The sequence below is a fragment of the Schistocerca cancellata genome, chromosome 7 (assembly GCF_023864275.1).
Source record: "Schistocerca cancellata isolate TAMUIC-IGC-003103 chromosome 7, iqSchCanc2.1, whole genome shotgun sequence".
In the NCBI taxonomy this organism is placed as follows: domain Eukaryota; kingdom Metazoa; phylum Arthropoda; class Insecta; order Orthoptera; family Acrididae; genus Schistocerca; species Schistocerca cancellata.
Genome location: NC_064632.1, coordinates 252,273,788 through 252,298,142, shown reverse-complemented (window position 1 = coordinate 252,298,142; position 24,355 = coordinate 252,273,788). Strand labels below are relative to the sequence as shown.

Below are 24,355 nucleotides of genomic sequence, written 5' to 3'. Positions count from 1 at the left end.
TTCCTCTCCCCATCTCCTTGCCCCCAAAGCTCCCGACACTGCATCTGTTGGCAGTCTAGACCCTGCATGCTCTACCAGACATCGATGCTGTTCTCTCCCACCACTTGTTTCCTCCCACCACCCATATACGGCTATCATTTTCCCTTCCCCGACTCCTCAAGACTTCTGCTTCCATTCCATGTGATAGGTGCATTCTAGTCCGAGCTGAAAGAGATGGCGGTCATGTGTGTGTGTGGGGTATGCTTCATTGAACAAATAAGTGTGTGTGTGTGTGTGTGTGTGTGTGTGTGTGTGTGTGTGTGTTTTTCTCTTTCTTTTTCTGACAAAGGCAGTGGCCAAAAGATTTTGTGTAAGTGTCTTTTAATTGCACCTCTCTGCAACTCCATATGTCATCTTTACATTATGTAGCAACCTACCTTTCTTTTCCCTACATTACTGAAATATTATATAAAACATTTACTAAAACTAATACACTGCAATACAGTAAAGCAGTTCTATGGATAATGGAGTTAAGAAAGCTCTGAATAAACATAAACACATTTTAATTAACAATTTTTTCAACTGGCCCTTAAAAAGACGTCTACAGAGTTCCTTATATTATTTGGTAACCTACTACAGAAGCAAGCAAAATGTGATATGTAACTCTTTCATTGCTGGGAATATTGTGATAATTCTGGTTCATGTATTGTAATTGTGAATGTCACTTATCATTATGCTTATTTTATCATTCTCTTTTACAAACTGAATTACCTTGAGGACGTACAAAGAATAAAAAGTTAGTTAGTTTCTTAGTTAGTAAATTATATTTGATGAAGTAATCCCTGTAGGACTGGTGTCTGTTTATAGCAGCAGTTTCCTAACTGGTCCCTTCTGAAGCCTGAATATCCCACCCATGTAGACTGTGGGTGCTCCCACCCCAAATTTCAATCCCATATTGGAAATGCAAGTGGATTAGTCCACAGAATATTAATACAATGGAAATTTAACTTTAATTTACTTGATAACTAGTTTCGGGCTGGGGCCCATTTTCAAATAATCCAGATAGTCGAAATGGTATTTTCCAAAATATAAGAACCATGTCAAGATTGTATGCTCTGTAACTGTTCATTTGAAGTAAGTAAAAGAGAAATTTGCAAATTTGGTTATTTTTCCATTGTATTTATTAACACAAGTCGATGTCCTGTAGTTATTCCAGCAAGCTGGAAGTTTGCACAGAATATTAGTTTAAGGGCAAGAGAGCTTACTATATTAAAGTGAGAGTTTTAGTAAGTAAATATCACAGCTAATCTTTTTACAGATGTAGCTGATATGCTCTTTCCATGTTAAGATGTTCATCAAACAAAACGCCAAAAAACTTATATTTATCAGATGTTTCAGGTGTAGACAGTGATTCAATATTTATGTCCACTTGAGATTGGTTACAAACTAACAAGAATTTCATCACAAATTGTCCTCATTCAGTGTAAGTTTATACATGAATAGATACCCTGCGATCAGTTCAAAGTTCTCTTTGTTGTTTTGGAATACTAACTACTCTGGATGGCCCCAGACAATAAATGATGAATCATCAGCATAGTTCACTACCTCAGCATCAAATAACTTCAGCACAAAATGTGGAAATATGGACTTACTTGACAATATGTATAACCCCAATTACCTGCCACCCACCATCTCTCCCTCCAACGTTACACACATACGCATAATTAATCTTTTCACAACTCAGTAATTATGCATAAGCTGCAGCTTGGATGTAGCAAGCAGAAAGGATTGAAAAGTCATGAATCATTATCTGAAAATGAGCATTCCTGACTAAAAAAAACGGCACCAAAATTAAAAACAAACCAGATGGCCTCAAGTGTGAGCTCACCATCTCCCATACCCATAGGAAATGTACAGTTAAAATTAATAAAACCACGAACTATGAACATCATGACTACACATTTCCTCCTTTCCCTTCTTTTTTTTTAATTTTTATATTTTTTAATGCACCAGTAATTAAGACTCAACATATTCACATCATCTTTGTGAACAAAATAATTAAAACTACAGCACATTTTTTATATATATATTTGTAATCACAGCTGTATGAAATATAACAGAATTCACTCAACCCACCTGGCGGCAATAAGCCTTGATGCTGCTGCCATTTCAGTGACTGGCCAAGCAAAGCGAGCAGACGTGACGAAGGCACGACAGACACCTCGCCTGACAGGGCTTGTGCTATTGCTGCACGACGCTTCTCCTTGCTGCTGCCATCAGGATACGCCTCCCTGGGATCAAAATATGACCTTGCTAACAAATTTTCTGAAAATAATGGAAACATATATAAATTATATATTCAGGCAGCTTAGGAACAAGAAAAACCATGAACAGGTTAAATTCAATGTATTTCATTAAAATATTTGAAAAAAAAAAAATAACAACTGAAGATGATGATGTCCCATACTCCGAGGAGAGTAGGGAACAATTTGGGAGACCACAGAACGACAATGTTAAGGTAAGAGAGTAAAGGGAAACTTTGTTCACATGGATATGGTATAATTTATACACAATGAAGCAAAGGAAATAAATGTTGACTAGAATTCAATGGCAATCGAGATCTTGAGTGTAGAAGTTAGGACGTTGAATGTAAAAGTTAGGAATGAAACGAGTATATGTTTTATGGAATGATGTTTCCAGTCCTTGATTTGGGGTGTGATAGAACTGCAAGGTAGTATTTCAACAGCTAGTTTTAAGTATCTAGTGAGAGAACAAGACAATGGCACATTTTCTAGCAATGTTTTTGCCCTAACTACTCACGATCTAAACATCTTGTTTAGGCGCTGGTCAACAGCATGTAAGAATTTTACAAAATGCATTACACTGTGCTGTCTGTGATAATGATATTTATTCTGCTAGCAGTTTCAGTCTTAAAACATCTTCAATTGCAGAAAACTTATAGCATGCTACGCATGTTATCCTTTTGTGAGTGAGCCTTCATATTATATTCTTGCTACGATTTTCCATTTATATTGGCAATTATCATTTTCAGAATTAACACATGCCAAACCATGTGTGACACGTGAAATCTGTGATAAGTTTTCTGCTGTTGAAGATGATTTAGGAATGAAACCGACAGCAGAATAAATATCATTATCACAAACTGCACAGTGTAATGCATTTTGTAAAACACTTACTATCTACACTAGCAATAATAAAATGGGTATCAACAATGTATAGCAATACAGCAATTTAAGCCAAATTTCATGTCTCTTCCTAACCACAATGTTTACCATATAGAGGAGGTGCTTAAAACTAGCTGCTGAAATACCACGTTGCAGTTCTGTCATACCCCAAATTAAGGGCTGGCAACATCATTCCATAGAACATATAGCCGTTTCCTTCCTAACTTTTACATTCAACATCTCAATTTCATAATATTTTTGCATTCCGCCTTGGATTTTCCATTGTTTGATTTAACCACAATAAGTACCTGCACAGTCAACACATTTGCATAACTAGTGGTTAGCGTATTGTGTAGTTACTATATAACTGTTCCCAGTTTCTCTCACACCGATTAAATGAAAGCTGCACTGCCCAACCACGAACAGTATAGGGAAAGCAACCTAAACCGGAATGATTTTATGTTTAATTTTACACGCAGAAATTTCTAGTCTGAATGTTCGAGGTAGATGTGTCACAGAGAGAACATTGATGGCCAACACTTGGGTATTTCTGATGCTTTCCTGTTCTTGGTTTGCAGGAATAAGTTTTGGCCAAAACAATTGTTGCGGCCACATGTAGTAAGCGTTCCTTCACGCAGTGGAGAATGGCAAAACATAAGCAGCCGGCGATCGTGGCACTGCGAAGTAGGCGCGGCACAGATAGCCTTGCTGACAGTTGCAGTCTACCAACCGGCTGATGCAAGGACGCACGCAGACTGAGCGCCGAGTGAAGCCTGGAGAGTGCTGAGTAAGGGAAGTGAGGCCAACACACTAAGTTACGCTGCAATATGCTGCAGGAGTAATAACAAGAAGCTGCCACCAAGGGTAAAAAACGTCCTCCTGCCGGATATAAATAGTGGAGCGCAGGCAGCAACGGACAGAAGCTATTAGGAAGCAGTTTGGATCTGAGGACGGACGTTGTCCATGTCCGAATATTCAATCTTCGTAGGTGACAATTCCGGAAGTCTGTTCCAGCTCGCAGGAGTCATCCGTTTGCCGCCAGATGTCTACTTCAGGTCTGGGGGTCGGCCCGAGTTCGGTCGGCACCATGGCTGACTAACTACAGCAAGAACTTCCAGTGGGACCGGCCGCAGCGCGGTCTTGGGCACAGGCGCCGATGGGGACTGACACCCGGACTCCACGGCGACCAGGACCCACAGCACGTGGTCCGTCCATGACGGGAGCTCGCGAACATCGCTACTGACGGATTCCCAGCCGCCGGTGCAGCAGGTGGTGGCAGCTGACCTCACAGCAACGCAGCTTGGTGGGGGTGCCATACTGGGCTGCTGAGCGGCGACGAGTTCATCTCAGCCACAGGGCATCTTGACTTCAGCTGAGCACTGGTGGCACGCGGTGTGCGTATTGTCGGAGAATCTACACAGTAGCAGCCAGGCGGAAGGATCTGCACGGCTGGGCAACGATGACGAGGGAGAAATTGTAAAGAAAGCTCAATAAATAATTGTAAAACTCCACGCCGTCTCAGTCTTTGGCACAGCCACTGTGTCTGCTGCTAACAAGTACTGCAGAAGTCGTAACATGTAGCAAACGGCCATAACAAGTACTGCATAAGTCGTAACAGGTGGCCATCTGACATAACACAATTAATACAAGCAGCTTGAAAAGAAAGTAAAGAATATGTGGACAATACATATATTCCTTACCATAAAATCCTTTACGAAAAAAAGAAGAAAATCAGAATTTAAAAAACAAAGATATATCAACAAAACAAAGAGACAGGTACAGACCTATGGAATAGCACCCAATGAGTTGTATGAATAAAAAGAGAACATTCTTCGGAGAAGGTTCTCAGACCAAAAGAACATTCTCTGAGGAAGTTCTCAATTTTGTATGAATAAAATATTTGAAGCATATTCCGTGATGAGGGAGATCTTTCTCACTACCTCCTCCCCTCCATCTTGAGAAGTGTCTCAGTGTGTGTCGTCTGCCGCATCCAGCACAGAACACACACTTAATCTTACATTTCATTCACCTCACTCAAAGAGGGAAACTATTTAATGTACAAATATTGAACTGGCGTAAATGTGTTCTGGAAGAGTCACGCAATGTTTCAATTTTAAGTTTATGTGAGGCAACAAATTATTCAGATGATTACAAACAGTTCGCATTTTATGACCATGTTATCAAATTTTCAACTTGTGGGAAACCTTTTGCAAACAAAATCTTAGGAATACATCACATTTTTATCTACTCTGAAACTGAGCTCTGTTAGAGTTTTTTAACATGAAATACTTTTGTAATAATATTATGAAAAGGATAGTTGCTACTCTCCATATAGCGGAGATGATGAGTCGTGGAAGCCACAACAAAAAGACTGTCGAAAGTGAGCTTTTGGCCAACAAGGCCTTCTTCAAAAATAGACAAAACACACACACACACACACATGCACGCACGCACGCACGCACGCACGCAAAGCGCGCGCGAAACTGAAACTCAGCCCTTCTGGCCAAACGCTCACTTTCCGACAGTCTTTTTGTTATGCCTATCTGCGACTCAGCACCTCCGCTATATGGTGAGTATCAATTATCCTTTTCATAATATTGGTACATTCAACTGTCTGATGAGATATGATGCATAATGGCCCGTGACAAGTACTTAAACCATAACCTGTGTGGTTTCATTATGAGACTCACTCAATTTGTAATAAACCAATTATTAATTTTTCAGATCCGCCTATTTATTTCTAACATCACAGAATATAAGGTTTATGCTGTGAGAAAACAAGATGAAGAACATCTGAAAATTTCAGTGACACAGTTGTCTAGTGTATACCGAAGCCTTTCCCTACACCAAAACCTGGGTCTGCTAAATAGCATTAAAATGCTTCATTTTCCCTTCATTTGACAGGTCACTGCCCACTTCTTTCAAAATATTCAGGACAGAAGTTCACTGGAAAAACAAGGTTTTTTTTAAACCTGTATAAATTATACAGTTTCTCTCTTCAATATTTCTTCATATTACACATACCTTTATTTGCCTTCTGTGCAATACAAATTCTGGAATTTTTCCAAAAAACTGGGTAAAACTTAACCTCGAAAAAACTTACTCAGCTCAAAGTATGCTGTAGAACACACTTCAGAAAATGGAAAATGGCCTCCGCTTGTCAGAAATTTCACTAGTTTTATTCATACTGAATCAGAGGGAGTGTTCACAGCAGTTGACAAAATTATTGTCTCCACTGAGGTAAAAGTTGAGTGTCACAGTGAAGTTATCTGCTTGCATACGACATGTGTAGGTGAAACCACATTAATTGCTGGATGTTTTTACCAGCCACTTGATACTGCTGTGACAGTTCTAGAGTCATTCACAGAAAGTCTATGGTCAGTTGTGCGTAAATACTCACATCGTACAATACTAGTTGGAGGCAACTTTAACCTCCCAAGTACAGACTGGGATGTCTATGGATTCATTGCAGGAGATACAGACAAAGTCATGCGAAATACTTTTGAACGTGTTTTCTGAAAACTGTCTTCAGCAACTAGATTGGCAGCCTATAAACAATGGAAATATTTTAGACCTTGTAGCTACAAATAGGACAGACCTTATTGACAATGCCAATATAGAATCAGGGATTGGTGATCATGATGTCATTATAGCAACTATGATTACTAAAGTTAATGAATGAGTCAAGAAGACTAGGAGAGTGTTTCTGCTAGATACAGCACACGAGCAGTTGTCAGCCTCTCACTTAGACAGTGAACTGACATCACTTAGTTCCAATACGACAGATGCAGAGGAATTATGGGAAAAGTTTAAGCAGACTGTAAATCATGTTGATGGGTTTTTTTTGGGGAAGGAGGCCAGACAGCGAGGTCATCGGTCTCATCGGATTAGGGAAGGACGGGGAAGGAAGTCGGCCGTGCCCTTTGAAAGGAACCATCCCGGCATTTGCCTGGAGCGATTTTGGGAAATCACGGAAAACCTAAATCAGGATGGCTGGGCGCGGGATCGAACCATCGTCCTCCCGAATGCGAGTCCAGTGTCTACCCACTGCTCCACCTCGCTCGGTCACTGTAAATCATGTTCTGAAGAGTTATGTACCTAGTCAGTGGATAAGGATGGAAAAGATCCACCAAGGTTTAATAACAAAATTCAGAAGATGCTGAGGAAGCAGAGGCTGTTGCACTCTCAGTTCAATAGAGAATGCATAAATGACAGCAAGTGACGGTTAATACAGATTCAAACATCTGTGAAAAGATTTATGCATGAAGTATACAACTACCACCATCACATCTCAGTAAAAAATATGAAAGAGAACTCAAGAAAGTTCTGGTCCTATGTAAAATTGTGACGCTTCCATCCTCTCCAGAGGACACCACCTCGAAGTAGCACAGTCCGTGTGGATGGAGAGGCTTGTGTGTTCGCATGAAGCTGAGGGCTTGCCGGCTGTAGGAACCCCCTGGTCGGTAAGGTCTTGGCCCATGGGCCAGACTAAGCGTGTCCCACAACGACCTGTCATCCCACATCCATTCCTTGTCCTTTCCCAACTCCTTAATACCCAACCCAAAGTTTGTTGTGATCCATGCCGAGGGGTGCATGGCACATGGGAAGATGTGTTGTGAATGGAGCCTCAGGGATACCAGTCGACCTTCCTGAGTAATTAGCCTTGCACCGCATGAGGTTTCCTTGGTGTGGACCGATTAGATCCACAACTCTCGTGGGACCAAAATGAACATGAAAGAAAACAGAAATACTTCTCAAAACCCGAAAGTCTTGAAAGAGGATTGGAAAGTAATCAACTGGAAGGTTGGTGCAGCCTTCAGCTTAGGCTGTGATTTCTGCTGAACCATCTGTATGCTATGCAATATATGTAACATTTTCTAGCTTTGCATATAGCTGAATGTTTGCAGGAACTCAATGCAGCACCTGTGAAGGTTGAGATTGACAGAAGGGAGGAGCAAGGGAGGTGGGAGAAGGGGAGAAGGGGGAAAGGGGGAGGGGGGGGGGGTTGTGTCACGGGCTGAACACTGAAACACTGAGATGATCACTCCCTCATTCAACTTATTGTCCATGTGGAGTTTGTGATATCAGCCAGAAATTTGAATGACTTTAGTGATGAATTGCAGCTTGCTCACAATGAGTGAAAATAAAAGATAATGACAGCGAGTAGGAAAAACATTAATGTTTGATCACAGTATTGGCAGTATGCTGCTTAATCATTTGCACTCCATAATGCAGAAACAGGGTGTCTCAGTGCACTCTTATTAAAATCTTCACCACCTGGGCAGCAAATGTGCCACAGAGGATTGTGCAAGTCTCTTTGTGGAAATAATGAGGCCACTAACAAACAATTACAGTATACATTAAAACAAAAAGTGTGCTTTCACTGAAATATATTTACGTAATCATTGCAATACAAAAGCATTCATTGTGTGATATTTATTGAAACCCTTAATTGTTTAAAATGAATGACTGTCATCATCAAAATCGTCCTTATATTTGTTTGCACATAGACATTCCTCTAAAAGCTTTACAATCTCTTCCTCAGAAAGGACTGGGCACAAAGAACTAGCCATTTTACACCTACTAACTTGAACATAATAATTACAAACTTTCTCTCAACACAATTGTTACAGTGTGGCACTGGGTTAATATAGGCTTCCTGTGATAGTAGCACTATGCAGCACTGATGCCTAGTACAGACAGATTTGAGACTGGTGCAATGGAGAGCTATGAAAAATCGTGTTGACTGAAGTTCAACACAGGAGGGGAAAACAAAATTTGCAATGACAAGTGCCATTCGCTGTTGGGAGTGAAAAGGGTTAACACAGTCATATTGGTTAAATATGTAGGTGAAATGTTGCAAAGATGAGCATGTAAGGTCAATGTACAGAAGGAGAAAGGTTGACTTCAGTTTACTGTGAGAATTACAGGGAAGTTTAGCTCATCTACAAATGAAACAGCATATAGATTACCTGTGTGACCCATTCCTGAGTACTACTCAAGTGTCAGATAAGAGTGTCAGCGCTCCTACAGAGGCATACAATCATTTTTCCCTTGCTCCATTTTTGAACAGGACGAGAAAGGGATTGGGAGAAAACCAGAATGTGAGGTGAACAAGTTTCTGCAGTTTCTTGGTTCTGCATTCCTTCCATGGAATGGTCAAGGAAGGAAAGTTCTTCGGCTCGTAATGATATGAAGTGAAGTATTTGATTTTAGAGGTGAAGTCTGAGAAAAGATTTAGTCAAAGAGTAAGATTGCAGCACAGGATAAGGACCAAGTCCTGCACTAGCTCAGTGTCAGACACTTCCCACATACGTACTCACAAAAGAGCAGTTAGTCCCCAAGGGAGTGATCTGCCAAGGAACTGTTCAGTCAGAAATCTTAAGGAGAAAAATGATAAGTGCTATTTCTAAAGCTGACCACCTCTCTCTAGTATCTGTGTGCAGAGGATCTTTTAACAAAACATACTCTACTGTGGCTCCTAAATACTTGCAAGATTTAATACTGTGCAAAGAAGCTATCCTAATCCACTACTTACTTTACTTTATGCGATCAGCCCCAGACGATCATGCACAGTCACAGTTAAAGCTCTCTATCTGCTTCTGTCTTCTGCTATCTGTCCCAAGTTCTCCAAGGCTGCCAGTCTACTCTATCAAGGCTGCCAGTCTACTCTATCCTTCCATCTCTTCATAGGTCTTTGACTGCTCTGCCACCTGATAGCACCTAGTCCACAGAAATTTTGGGCCATCTCCTTTCTGTCATTCTTGTTATGTGTTTATTTCACTGGAGTCTTTTGCTTTCCATCACTCCAAAGATAATAGGTTCCTTGTATAGTTAGTTATTCTAGTTCTGCATTGTGATGCCTTCTCCGTTCACCAAAAGTTGGTCACCGACAGGTACATGTATTTACTTGAGGACCTTCCTAGCAATCAGTTAAATTCTTGTTTTTGGATGCTCCAGGTTTAACAGCCATATGGTACTCTCCCCGATGCTATTCAATCTGTATATTGAGTAAGCAGTAAAGGAAACAAAAGAAAAGTTCAGAGTAGGTATTAAAATCCATGGAGAAGAAATAAAAACTTTGAGGTTCGCCGATGAAATTGTAATTCTGTCAGAAACAGCAAAGGACTTGGAAGAGCAGTTGAACGGAATGGACAGTGTCTTGAAAGGAAGGTATAAGATGAACATCAACAAAAGCAAAACAAGGATAATGGACTGTAGTCGAATTAAGTCGGGTGATGCTGAGGGAATTAGATTAGGAAATGAGACACTTAAAGTAGTAAAGGAGTTTTGCTATTTGGGGAGCAAAATAACTGATGGTGGTCGAAGTAGAGAGGATATAAAATGTAGACTGGCAATGGCAAGGAAAGCATTTCTGAAGAAGAGAAGTTTGTTAACATCGAGTATTGATTTAAGTGTTAGGAAGTCGTTTCTGAAAGTATTTGTATGGAGTGTAGCCATGTATGGAAGTGAAATGTGGACGATAAATAGTTTAGACAAGAAGAGAATAGAAGCTTTCGAAATGTGGTGCTACAGAAGAATGCTGAAGATTAGATGGGTAGATCACATAACTAATGACGAGGTATTGACTAGAATAGGGGAGAAGAGAAGTTTGTGGCACAACTTGACCAGAAGAAGGGATCGGTTGGTAGGACATGTCCTGAGGCATCAAGGGATCACCAATTTAATACTGGAGGGCAGCGTGGAGGGTAAAAATCGTAGAGGGAGACCAAGAGATGAGTACACTAAGCAGATCCAGAAGGATGTAGGCTGCAGTAGGTACTGGGAGATGAAGAAGCTTGCACAGGATAGAGTAGCATGGAGAGCTGCATCAAACCAGTCTCAGGACTGAAGACCACAACAACATGGTACTACTGGCATCACTAAAAAAAGTCTTACTTACAGTAGTTGTGATACACTTCTAGATCATAATTCAGGATTTAGAGAATAATACCATGTGTTTCCTACCAGCAGTCTTGCCTTAATCTCTGCTTCAGTTAACATTACTTCAATTGAAATCGATCCAATATATTTGAATTCTTTCACAGATTTGTACCTGGTACAGCTCATTGTTGATTTTGGGACTTGCAAGCCTATCTTTGTTTGATCATGTACTCTGTCTTTCCAGTGCCAGATTGGAAATGACAGGTGATAATCCAACTCTTTATCTTAATACTGTGTGTGATGCCATTGATTTCAGGGTCAAAATACTTCTTTTCAGTTCTTCTTGTGTGCAGGCTATTAGGATAATAAGCTGCATATGCCAGATAGGTTGTATTTTAGTTGTTGATTTGAACAACCATAAAAATTACTTTGTTGAACTCTTGCTTTTCAAGTGCCAGATTGGAAAGGACAGGTGATAATCCATCTCCTAATCTTAACACTATGTATCATTCCATGTAGGCTTAACACTATGTATGCTTGGAAACTTTTTGTCATTTCATTGCCAATTTTAACTTTATATTTTGTGTCATTTAAGCGCATCTCTGTAAATCTCACCGGTTTATTTAATATGCCAAATTCTGTTATGGTTTTAACCAGATTTGGTCTATGGATACTATTATAAGCCTTCTTGAAGGCTTGACATATAATGAAAAGAAATTTAGTTACATATCGAGTGAAGGTATAAAGACTGTAAGACGTGGAAAAATCTAATTTTTTCATCTAATAGCTTTTGAAATATTGGACGATTAGTATTTCATATTGGCCAGAACGCCATCTCTTCAGCACAGGCAACATAATTAGGCAAATGTACAGCCATAAGAAAAGCCTCCTCAGTGTGGAATGCAGAGAGCACATCTGAAGCAGCGAACGGGTTAATTCACTTGGGAATTACTTCTTGGGCTACTTCTTTAATTACACCTGCAATTACCTTCCAATTCTGATCTATCTCAACATTTCCGTCATCTTCATTCTCCAATGCTTCAAAACCATTGCTCAATTTGATCTATAAAGTGCCGCCTGTCTTTGTTCAGGGCTTTCCTGATCATATCTAGTAATGTTTTGTATTCCTTTGCATTTTCTGGGTCACCACATTGCCTTCTTCACTGTTCTACAAGCAAGTGGTCCGATCCACATTCAGCACCTCTTGCGCCTTGACATTTTGTATCCCTTCTTTATTCTTGTCTATACCAGTACAGAATTCACTGTCTTTCCATCTGGAGATACCCAAGTTGCTTTACAACAATATTCTGAAAAGGAAAGTTGCTACTCACCATATAGCGGAGATGCTGAGTTGCAGACAGACACAAGAAAAAGATTTTCACAGTTAAAGCTTTCGGCCTATGGCCTTTGTCAACAATACACACACACACACACACACACACACACACACACACACACACACGACTGCAGTCTTAGGCAACTGAAACCACACTGCGAGCAGCAGCACCAGAGCGTGATGGGAGTGGCGACTGGGTGGGGGAAAGGAGGAGGCTGGGGTGGGGGAGGAATAGTATGGTGGGCAGTGAAGTGCTGCAGGTTGGACAACAGGCAGGGGGAGGTGAGGGGGAGGGGGGAGTAGCAGAAAAGGAGAGAAATAGAGAGAAACAAATAAACAAATTAAATAAAATACAATAAATAAAAGACAGGGTGTGGTGGTGGAATGACGGCTGTCTAGTGCTGGAATGGGAGCATGGAAGGGGCTGAATGGGTGAGGACAGCGACTAATGAAGGTTGAGGCCAGGAGGGTTAAGGGAACGAAGGATGTACTGCAGGAAAAGTTCCCACCTGCGCAATTCAGAATGGTGTTGGTGGGAAAGATCCATATGGTACAGGCTGTGACGCAGTCATTGAAATGAAGGATATCATGTTTGGCAGTGTGCTCAGCAACAGGGTGGTTGACTTGTTTTTTGGCCACAGTTTTTCGGTGACCATTCAGGCGGACAGACAGCTTGTTGGTTGTCATGCCTACATAGAATGCAGCACAGTGGTTGCAGCTTAGCATGCAGACCACATGACTGGTTTCACAGGTAGCCCTGCCTTTGATGGGATAGGTGGTGTTAGTGACCGGACTGGAGAAGGTGGTGGTGGGAGGTTGTATGGGACATACAACATGAATATAACATAGATATAAGCAAAATTCTTTAAAACTGGAACCATGACCCACTTAATAAAATCTGATTACCAATTCTCTATGGACCAATGAACAAGGATTATTCCCTTTTATGAGAGCATGTGAACTTGAGCCAATCAAAGTTTTATTTTCTATTCTGCCTAAAACCTCTTCATTAATTCACTGCACTTCTTCTTCCTTTCATCTGCCCATTTTTCCCCTGATGTTTCTTTTGTTGAGATTTGTCCAGTTTTCTTATTTCTGATCTTTTTTCTGAACTGTTTTCTGGCCTCAATTTCTTCTTCTGAAATTTTTCTATTGTTGGAGGTCTTCTTGTGTTCCTTTCATCCACCTGGTCTTCCATTTGCTTGCTTTAACAAAGCTACTTTTTTGTTAGTGTGTCTGTTTTCATCCATCCTACATAGATGTCCACAGAAGTGTATGCATCTTTTTCCTAAATTCACATGTGATGTCTGTGTGTTCTTAGAGTAGCTTTGCAGGTTGTCTGACACAAATGCCATCTCTGAGAACAGTGCTATAGATTTTTCTGAAATTTTTTCATTCTTGGTTCCTATGTGATAAATTTTTGTCATCCCTCTAATTACAGTTGTTTCTTCTGCATGCAAGGCTTTTGGTATGACAACCATATTGTAATGAAGTAGTCTTGCATTACGAGTTGTCTTTTGTTGTTGTGACTCCATGTCAGTTTGGTTTTTGCAATTTGAATATTCTTTCTGTGTTGGAGACTGTGTTCAGTCCTTTGGGTTGGATGGATTCTCCTCTGATTTGGTGTCCTTATACTGAATTTATTCATAGGAAATTTGGAGTACAGTTTTGCAGAAGATTTGATATAGTTTATCAAGTGCTAGTTTCACTTCATCTTCGTTGTTTGTTGACATAGCCAGGTCATCTACATCTACATCTACATCTACATCCATACTCCGCAAGCCACCTGACGGTGCGTGGCGGAGGGTACCCTGAGTACCTCTATCGGTTCTCCCTTCTGTTCCAGTCTCGTATTGTTCGTGGAAAGAAGGATTGTTGGTATGCTTCTGTGTGGGCTCTAATCTCTCTGATTTTATCCTCATGGTCTCTTCGCGAGATATATGTAGGAGGGAGCAATATACTGCTTGACTCTTCGGTGAAGGTATGTTCTCGAAACTTTGACAAAAGCCCGTACCGAGCTACTGAGCGTCTCTCCTGCAGAGTCTTCCACTGGAGTTTATCTATCATCTTTCGCAATTACTAAATGATCCTGTAACGAAATGCACTGCTCTCCGTTGGATCTTCTCTATCTCTTCTATCAACCCTATCTGGTATGGATCCCACACTGCTGAGCAGTATTCAAGCAGTGGGCGAACAAGCGTACTATAACCTACTTCCTTTGTTTTCGGATTGCATTTCCTTAAGATTCTTCCAATAAATCTCAGTCTGGCGTCTGCTTTACCGACGATCAACTTTATATGATCATTCCATTTTAAATCACTCCTAATGCGTACTCTCAGATAATTTATGGAATTAACTGCTTCCAGTTGCTAGTTTGTAGCTAAATGATAAGGGATCTATCTTTCTATGTATTCGCGGCACATTACACTTGTCTACATTGAGATTCAATTGCCATTCCCTGCACCATGCGTCAATTCTCTGCAGATCCTCCTGCATTTCAGTACAATTTTCCATTGTTACAACCTGTCGATACACCACAGCATCATCTGCAAAAAGCCTCAGTGAACTTCCGATGTCATCCACCAGGTCATTTATGTATATTGCAAATAGCAACGGTCCTATGACACTCCCCTGCAGCACACCTGAAATCACTCTTACTTCGGAAGACTTCTCTCCATTGAGAATGACATGCTGAGTTCTGTTATCTAGGAACTCCTCGATCCAATCACACAATTGGTCTGATAGTCCATATGCTCTTACTTTGTTCATTAAACGACTATGGGGAACTGTATCGAATGCCTTGCGGAAGTCAAGAAACACGGCATCTACCTGTGAACCCGTGTCTATGGCCCTCTGAGTCTCGTGGACGAATAGCGCGAGCTGGGTTTCACACGACCGTCTTTTTCGAAACCCATGCTGATTCCTACAGAGTAGATTTCTAGTCTCCAGAAAAGTAATTATACTCGAACGTAATACATGTTCCAAAATTCTACAACTGATCGACGTTAGAGATATAGGTCTATAGTTCTGCACATCTGTTCGACGTCCCTTCTTGAAAACGGGGATGACCTGTGCCCTTTTCCAATCCTTTGGAACACTACGCTCTTCTAGAGACCTACGGTACACTGCTGCAAGAAGGGGGGCAAGTTCCTTCGCGTACTCTGTGTAAAATCGAACTGGTATCCCATCAGGTCCAGCGGCCTTTCCTCTTTTGAGCGATTTTAATTGTTTCTCTATCCCTCTGTTGTCTATTTCGATATCTACCATTTTGTCATCTGTGCAACAATCTAGAGAAGGAACTACAGTGCAGTCTTCCTCTGTGAAACAGCTTTGGAAAAAGACATTTAGTATTTCAACCTTTAGTCTGTCATCCTCTGTTTCAGTTCCATTTTGGTCACAGAGTGTCTGGACATTTTGTTTTGATCCACCTACCGCTTTGACATAAGACCAAAATTTCTTAGGATTTTCTGCCAAGTCAGTACATAGAACTTTACTTTCGAATTCATTGAACGCCTCTTGCATAGCCTTCCTCACACTACATTTCCCTTCGCGTAATTTTTGTTTGTCTGCAAGGCTTTGGCTATGTTTATGTTTGCTGTGAAGTTCCCTTTGCTTCCGCAGCAGTTTTCTAACTCGGTTGTTGTACCACGGTGGCTCTTTTCCATCTCTTACGATCTTGCTTGGCACATACTCATCTAACGCATATTGTACGATGGTTTTGAACTTTGTCCACTGATCCTAAACACTATCTGTACTTGAGACAAAACTTTTGTGTTGAGCCATCAGGTACTCTGTACTCTGCTTTTTGTCACTTTTGCTAAACAGAAAAATATTCCTACCTTTTTTAATATTTCTATTTACGGCTTAAATCATCGATGCCGTAACCGCTTTATGATTGCTGATTCCCTGTTCTGCGTTAACTGTTTCAAATAGTTCGGGTCTGTTTGTCACCAGAAGGTCTAATATGTTATCGCCACGAGTCGGTTCTCTGTTTAACTGCTCAAGGTAGTTTTCAGATAAAGCACTTAAAAAATTTTCACTGGATTACTTGTCCCTGCCACCCGTTATGAACGTTTGAGTCTCCCAGTCTATATCCGGCAAATTAAAATCTCCACCCATAACTATAACATGGTGGGGAAATCTACTCGAAATATTTTCCAAATTATCCTGGTGCTCAGCCACAACAGCTGCTGAGCCCGGGGGCCTATAGAGACATCCAATTACCATGTCTGAGCCTGCTTTAACCGTGACCTTCACCCAAATCATTTCACATTTCGGATTTCCTTCGATACTATTGCACTTCTTATCACTATAAACACACCTTCCCCTTCACTGTCCAGCCTGTCTCTGCGGTATACATTCCAATCTGAGTTTAGGATTTCATTACTGTTTACGTCTGGTTTCAGCCAACTTTCTGTCCCTAGTACTATATGGGCGTTGTGACTGTTTATTAATGAGAGCAGTTCTGGGACCTTTCTATAGACGCTCCTGCAGTTTACTATTAGCACATTAATATTGTTATTCCCTGTTGCATTTTGCCTACTCCTACCTTGCCGCGTCTCACGAGGCGTCTTGTCGGGCCTAGGGAGGGAATTCTCTGACCTAAAAAACCCCCATGTGTACTCCACACGTACTCCGCTACCCTTGTAGCCGCTTCCGGCGTGTAGTGCACGCCTGACCTATTCATGGGGACCCTACATTTCTCCACCCAATAGCGGAGGTCGAGAAATTTGCACCCCAGATCTCCGCAGAATCGTCTGAGCCTCTGGTTTAAGCCTTCCACTCGGCTCCAAACCACAGGACCGCGATCGGTTCTGGGAACGATACTACAAATAGTTAGCTCTGATTCCACCCCGCAAGCGAGGCTTTCTGCCTTCACCAATTCCGCCAACCGCCTCTACGAACTGAGGATGACCTCTGAACCCAGATGGCAGGAGTCATTGGTGCCGACATGAGTAACAATTTGCAGTCAGGTACACCCAGTGCTCTCTATCGCCGCCGGTAGGGCCTCCTCCACATATCGGATGAGACCCCCCCGGAAAGCAGACAGAGTGAACAATGCCCTCCTTCCCCGACCTTTCCGCTATTTCCCTAAGGGGCTCCATCACCCGCCTAACGTTGGAGCTCCCAATAACTAATAAACCCCTCCCCCCATGTGCCTGCTCGGACCTTGCTGAAGGAGCAGCCACATGTCCACTCACAGGCAGAGCGGGCGATGCCACACGGCCAGCCTCCACATTTACCCTCCGCCTCCGCCTCGCCTCGTGCGCCGCGAACGACGCTGAACCCGCCACTCCCCTTGGGGAGAGGGTGGCCCAACCGCGCCCGGTACCCGCGAAGATGTCTCGACAGCAGGGACAGTGGGTGAAGCATGTAACACCTGGGGTGTACCTTGCGACACACCAGACTCCCCACTGCCGCTACACTCCAATGCAGCAGCCTGAAGACGGCTGACCGCGGCCATCAACACGTTCAGCTGTTCGCGAACAGTGGCCAGCTCCTCCTGCGTCCGTACACAGCAGTCACACGTCCTATCCATCCTAAGGAATCAATTTACTGAAGAGAGTTAATCAACTTTTACTAGACTGCTAATTCACTAAAGGCGGCTGATTATTGACTAAACTGTGATTGCTAGCCACTTCTTGTAGAAAACAATGAAAATAGCACTACCTGTCTCTGGACTGTATTGAAAACAAACACTAGCACTACTGGCACTATGGTTGACTAAAGGGACTCTCTCTGTCTGTATTCAAAACAAACACGAAATCTATGGAACACTATTAATAGCACTCGACAATTAAAGCTTCCTAAAAGCAAAAACACATGGAAGAAGAAGTGACAAGTAAGAAAAATACAGTTAATACTTAAATTAAGGTAGCTCGCTGCACAGTAGACGTGAAGCAGACGGCGGTTAGGACCAAGGCCAAGGGCCAAGCATTTCCTCTCTTGTTTTCCAATTTGGATACCTTTGATGTGCTTCTCCCATTCCTGATTATTTTTCCAAAACAATGTTGAGCAAGATTGGCAATAAGCCATCACCTTGTTGGACTCCTGTGTGAACTTCAAATGAGTTTGAGATTTCTCCCACAAATTTCATTTTTAAAGAGTTTCCTGATAAGGTTACGTGGATGATGGCCCTGGTCTGTTTATCAACTCTTGATGCTTATGGGCTATTAAACAACTTTTGTTTGTCAAGCTTTTTGAAATCCACAAATGTGACTGTAGTGTTCTGGCATTGTCTGATGTGCAGTATGAGTTGCCAGATCTGTTCAATACAGGATCTCCCTTTCCTGAATCTTGCCTGAGGCTCGCCAGTATGTGGCTCTGGTTATGGATCAAGTTGGTTCAGCAAGGATTTAGAGATAATGTTATATGTTACTGGGAGAAATTTATATATGCAATCCTATATACCAGATTTATCAGATAGTTGCGAAAAGGTGGTCCTTAAGCTAAATTTATCCAAAACAAATAACATGCACAAGAAATACGTAACTGCAAGACAAATTATGTTGAATGACACTGGTGAAAAAAATTTTAACAAATATGTATATATGAGACAGTTAATTAGTATCCAAGGAAACTTAAAATTTGAAATTTTTCACCGAAACAATCTATGTTGGAGGATTCATGAAAGAAACACAAATGCTAACAAATCAAAAAAGGTTGTTTTCAAAAAGTGTGTTCATCCTGTACTAATGTATGGTTGTCAAGCTTAGATTTTAAACAAGTTTTTCAAAAAAAACTCCTAACAGCTCGGAGATCTATGGGAAGGTTACTGCTATGTCTCACTGAGAAGGATGGGAGGAAGGAAGGAAGGAAGGAATGAAGGAAGGAAGGAAGGAAAATCAGTGTTTAACATCCTGTCGACATCAAGGTCATTAGAGACTAGAGTACATGCTCTGAATATTTCAAGTATGGGGAAGGAAATCGGCTGTGCCTTTTCAAAGGAATCATCCCATCATTTGTCTAGAGAGATTTAGGGAAATTATGTCTCACGAAGAAGATCGAAAAAGAAGTGATGGCATATGAACACCAGCAGGAGTTCAGGATGTTGTGGAAAGGGAAGGGCTCTAAAATGGAAATGGGCACGACATATTGCATGAAGAAGTGATAAACATGATAAACAACACAGTGGCAGTACTAAACTGGAGGCCCACAGAAAGATCATGAGGTGGACCACCTGACCATTGAGATTTAAAAAAAAAAAAAAAAAAAAAAAAAAAAAAAAAAAAAAAAAAACTGAAGAACTGACAGAGAATATCAGAAGATGAAGAGGCATGGAAACAGTGATTGAAATTGTGTTTGTTAATTTAAAAGACTATTAAAGGTGTGCTGTTGTAGCTCCACTTTCACTGTCTGGTCATCAGCTGTATAATGTACCTCCACTGGAAGCAAACAGACTGAGGTGACACATCAAACCAAACTAAATTAAATTCTGCCTGAACAGGCTATGAAGGTCCAATGGTACCAACTGGCTACCATGCCATCCTCAGCCCATAGGCATCACTGGATGCAGATATGGAGGCACATGTGGTCAGCACATTCCTCTCCCGGCCATATGTCAGTTTATGAGACCTGAGCCACTACTTTTCAATCAATAGCTCTTCCGTTTGCCTCACTAGAGTTGAGTGCACCCCACTTGCCAACAGCGCTCAGCAGACCGGATCGTCATCCAAATAAGTGCTAGCCCAGCCAGACAGCGCTTAACTTCGATGATCTGACGGGAACCGGTGTTACCACAGTGGCAAGGCCATTGGCGAAGCAACACTCTATCCTTCATAAATCCATCAACGTGTGCATAGATTTGACATTTACTTCAACACGAGCATACTATGCCATTTTCCAAATCAGTGTCGAACTGACACGTAATGTTGATTAAATATAATGTACACTCAAAACTTCAGTTATAGCAATCCCTGTCACCATTTCAGCCAACATGTGAGGAAGGGTTAATTTGCAGTCTGCTAGTCTCCAGTTATAGAAGTTCTTACAAACCACAATACTCATGAACAAAATGACACATCCACAAAGAACAACAACTCAAAGTTGTTATCGATTATTTTGCACATAAAGTTAACGTCTGCAAACAAAGGCATTTAAAAAAAAAAAAAAACATTTCATGTAACCAACCTAGATGAATATATCTCTCCGGTTCCTGCTGCTTCATCATAATCATTGGATCTGTCTGTCTAAGAAGTGATCGAGCTGCACCCAGTTCACGTAGTTCAATCAGTTCTAACACAACCTGAAAAAACAAACAAGCATTACACATTGCCAATACCTGGTTGCTTTTCCTAAAAAGGGCAATGAACAGGGCAAGAAAAATACAATGACCACAATAGGATAACAACAAAGATACATCATTAGGCTGACTTGACACTAAAGAGTTCTCTACAGTCTGATTTAAACTAGTGGTTACTTTACAGTTCACAGCCTGCATGGCTCCTGCCTCAAACAAACCAACAGGGCGTGTCACCATCAGCTCCCACAGCATTGCCACTTCCACTGCACTGCCCTGCCTAAGGCATTGTGCCAGAAAGTCCTCACGAAGCCGTTGTAGTGAGAGGTTTGGGTGACATTTATCTTCATGTGCCTTACAATGTGCGACGAAAGTAGTTGAAAGATGGGCACCCTAATGCTGTACACACCTAGAAAACTTTCAAAAAATGTCGGACATGGCGTGATTATACGCAGTCAGATGGTTGAATTCAAGTGTTCTTTGAGGGAGTATTTTGAGAGAGATGGGGATTCAGGAGTGCCTCTAGTTCCTTTGGATAAAGAGGTCGAGCAAACTGCAGCAGCTCTAGAGATCAGTGAATGATAAGTGATAAGAATCTGCAAGGAGAAACTTGTGAAAGAAAAATCAGGCGAGTCGTCTGACCTGGAGACACATGGGAAGAAGAGGTACCTCGAGAAGAGGGTCACAAATCTGAACTGTTTTCAGGAAAATGCAATTCACTGTCAGATATATGCATATTATTCAAAGAAGGAGTATCCGACACAAAAAGTGACATGCTACCTGTGTAGCAATGGTCCTCCATGTTAAGAATTGTGAAAAAGTTACAATTTCGCTATAAATCCATTTCTGGCGACAAGTTATTATTGTATCGCTAAGAAATTGCAGCCTGGCGATGCCGCTTTCTTAAAGAATACATAGGAACAAATTTTTACTGTATCATTTGGCTTGATGAAACATGGGTGGCTGCAAGACACAGTTTGAAAAATAGCTGGATATACAATACTGTCAGCAACAGTATGGCAGCTCCGATAGGCAGAGGAAAAGGAATAATTATAGCAAGTGCTGCAAATTCGAAGCTTTCATTGTCTGCTGTTATTCAGTTCAAACAATACTTCAGAGTACCATGAGGAGACAAATCACAATACCTTTGTGCATGATCAGAACGTAATGAAAGACTCTGTAATTATTATGGATAACACTATATATCATTTGATTGTACAAGATAAAATGCCCACAAAAGCTATGAAGAAAAATGACATCGTTTGCTGGCTAGACAGGTATGATATGGGCTGGTAGTAATTTGACAAGGGCACAATTATTAGAACTTTTGTCACAACTCAAGCCACAGAATCCAGTTTACATTGTGGATGAAATAACAAAAAAATACAGGCATTAAGTGCTCAGACTGCCTCCCTACTACTGCCACTTCCACGCAAAAGAGCTGATTAGGGGCACATTAAATGTCATATTGCTGCAGAAAACAAAACAAAAATTGCATTGACTGAAGTGGAATGCCTTTTGGAGGAGGCAGCTGAAAATGCAACACCGGAAGACTTGCTTACCCAGGCAGAATGTTTGCAGAATGGTTGGTACAAATTTTTGTCAGTCACACTCTTCCCGCAGCCAAGGTTGCCTTTGTAGATTCACATACAAACCACAAGCAGGCGAATTCCTCAGGAACATACCCCATTCCTTATTCATTCAGTGCCACGATGTTTAGAGGTACTGACTGTAGTGGCTTCACACCATGCTTAATACCCCATGTGGAATCATATACATATATCCAACTGCTGTGTATTTAACTCATGGAAAAAGTTAATTTCATTCACACATATCATTCCTGCAGTTTTATTTTAACAACATTCTTAACAATTTTACACACTGCACACTAAAATAATACAGGGATGTATTATTTTGACACAGCATGCAATTTCAAGGAATGCACATCTGAAAAGTTTACACTAGTGTATCCTCAGCTATTTCTGGCAAACTATACGTGATACAAGTAACATTGTTTTATCCTTTTGCAGCTTAAGATCTTAGCGAACTGCCCTTACTACATATTTGAAGACAACTGTCTTGTTATCCCTACCCACAAGAGGTGGCAGAGTTCATGCATGTAAACTGATAAGATCACATAATTACAACGTTATTTTTAAAATTATTTAATTGGGTAGATAAAAAATCTACTTACCAAGCAGCCGCAGAACCCACACATAAAATACTGTTGTAATTGGTAAACTTTTGGAGCAGAAGGGTTGAAGGGGATGGAAATAGGGTAAAGGAAAAGGACTGGAGAGGTCTTGGAAAAGGGGTAGATTTTGGGAAGGTCACTCAGAACCATGGGTCACGGGAGACTTAACATACAGGATGAGAAGGAAAGACTCAAAATTGATTTTAAATTCTTTCAAACCATACAGATGATCTTACATACCAAATTTAATGGAACCCTTGGAACCAAAGTTACTCACACACTGAATGAATCACTACCATAATTCACAGAAAGCGGATTAAAAAAATTATGAAACAAGGGATTTGTATAAAATACACTAATAACTGACAATGCAGTAAAAGACTAAGGTACAGTGATGAGCTGCTGTAAAAGTTTACCTGCTCATAGAGATCAATAAGCTTCTTGTCTGGAAGTTTAAGTGACTGAATTGCTTTAAGCACTGTATCCCAATGGCCATTATTGATGTCAGCCACAAAACCTTCAACACTGTCCACAGTGTTAAGGGAAACACCAGTCTCATCCTAGAACATAAACAACAAAACCTTTATCACTGCACACTATATGATCTATATATACATATTTTATCTCAAAACAGTGAGTAGTGACCTATAGAAAATTCAGCACAGGGTTATCATTTGCTGTCAAAATCGTTAGGTTAATATGAATATAAATCTACAGAATAAAAAAAAAACTATCATTCAAATTCTTACAGATCTTGCATTTATGTGTACAGTACACAATCAATGGTTTCAGGAAGGAAATATGAAAGATTACAGTTCAACAGCCCATCTACTACAAAGTCTCAGAGGTGGGGCACCAGCTCGGATCGTTTCAAGGATGGAAGAAGGAAATCTACTGTGCCCTTTCAAAGGAACCATGTCAGCATTTGCCAGGAGCAATTTAGGGAAATCGAGGGAAATCTAAACCAGAATGGTCAGACACAGATTTCAACTGTCATCCTCCCAAATGCAAGTTTGGTGTGCTAACTACTGAGCCACATTGCTCGATTTGGCATCAGGGTTTACTAACTTTATGCAACATTATCACAAACTTGTGTCTCCCCACTGTGTCAGCAGACCGTTTTTTTTATTATTATTATTATTATTATTTATTTTTATTTATTTTTTATTTTTTTATGTGATATGCACTACAAAAATTTTCCTTCCTGCAATTTCATAGTTGTCATAAGCAAAATCTTCAAATATTAATACTCTCTAACAACTTCACTGAGAAGTAAGCATGCTTTTATGGTAATGATGTCACCAAGTTACTCAAAAAATGCGTACTGTGTCAGATAAGACAAAGTGAGGAGAAAAGCCAAAAAGCATTGGTAATTTACTAGAAAAATACATTGTCCATCAGTTCAATGAGACAACATAATATTTATATTCAAATTCAGAAAGCAACCACAAAATATATGTTACAAGGTACTTTCAATGAGTATTAGTTAGTTAATTCCACTACAAAATTTTGAAAGAAAATGGTTCCCTTTATACTGA

The 24,355-nt window shown here is 40.8% G+C and overlaps 1 protein-coding gene across 1 annotated transcript in view; it reads right to left on the bottom strand.

Annotated features, from left to right (window-relative positions):
- Nucleotides 1-24,355, bottom strand: part of LOC126092214 (WD40 repeat-containing protein SMU1) — a 114,381-nt gene that overhangs the window by 69,018 nt on the left and 21,008 nt on the right. Inside the window, exons 3-5 of the mRNA XM_049907710.1 lie at nucleotides 23,234-23,377; nucleotides 20,515-20,629; nucleotides 2,116-2,304 (exon numbers count right to left, since the gene is read on the bottom strand). Of these exons, the coding sequence (XP_049763667.1) occupies nucleotides 2,116-2,304; nucleotides 20,515-20,629; nucleotides 23,234-23,377 (448 nt within the window). The remainder of the gene's footprint in view (nucleotides 1-2,115; nucleotides 2,305-20,514; nucleotides 20,630-23,233; nucleotides 23,378-24,355) is intronic.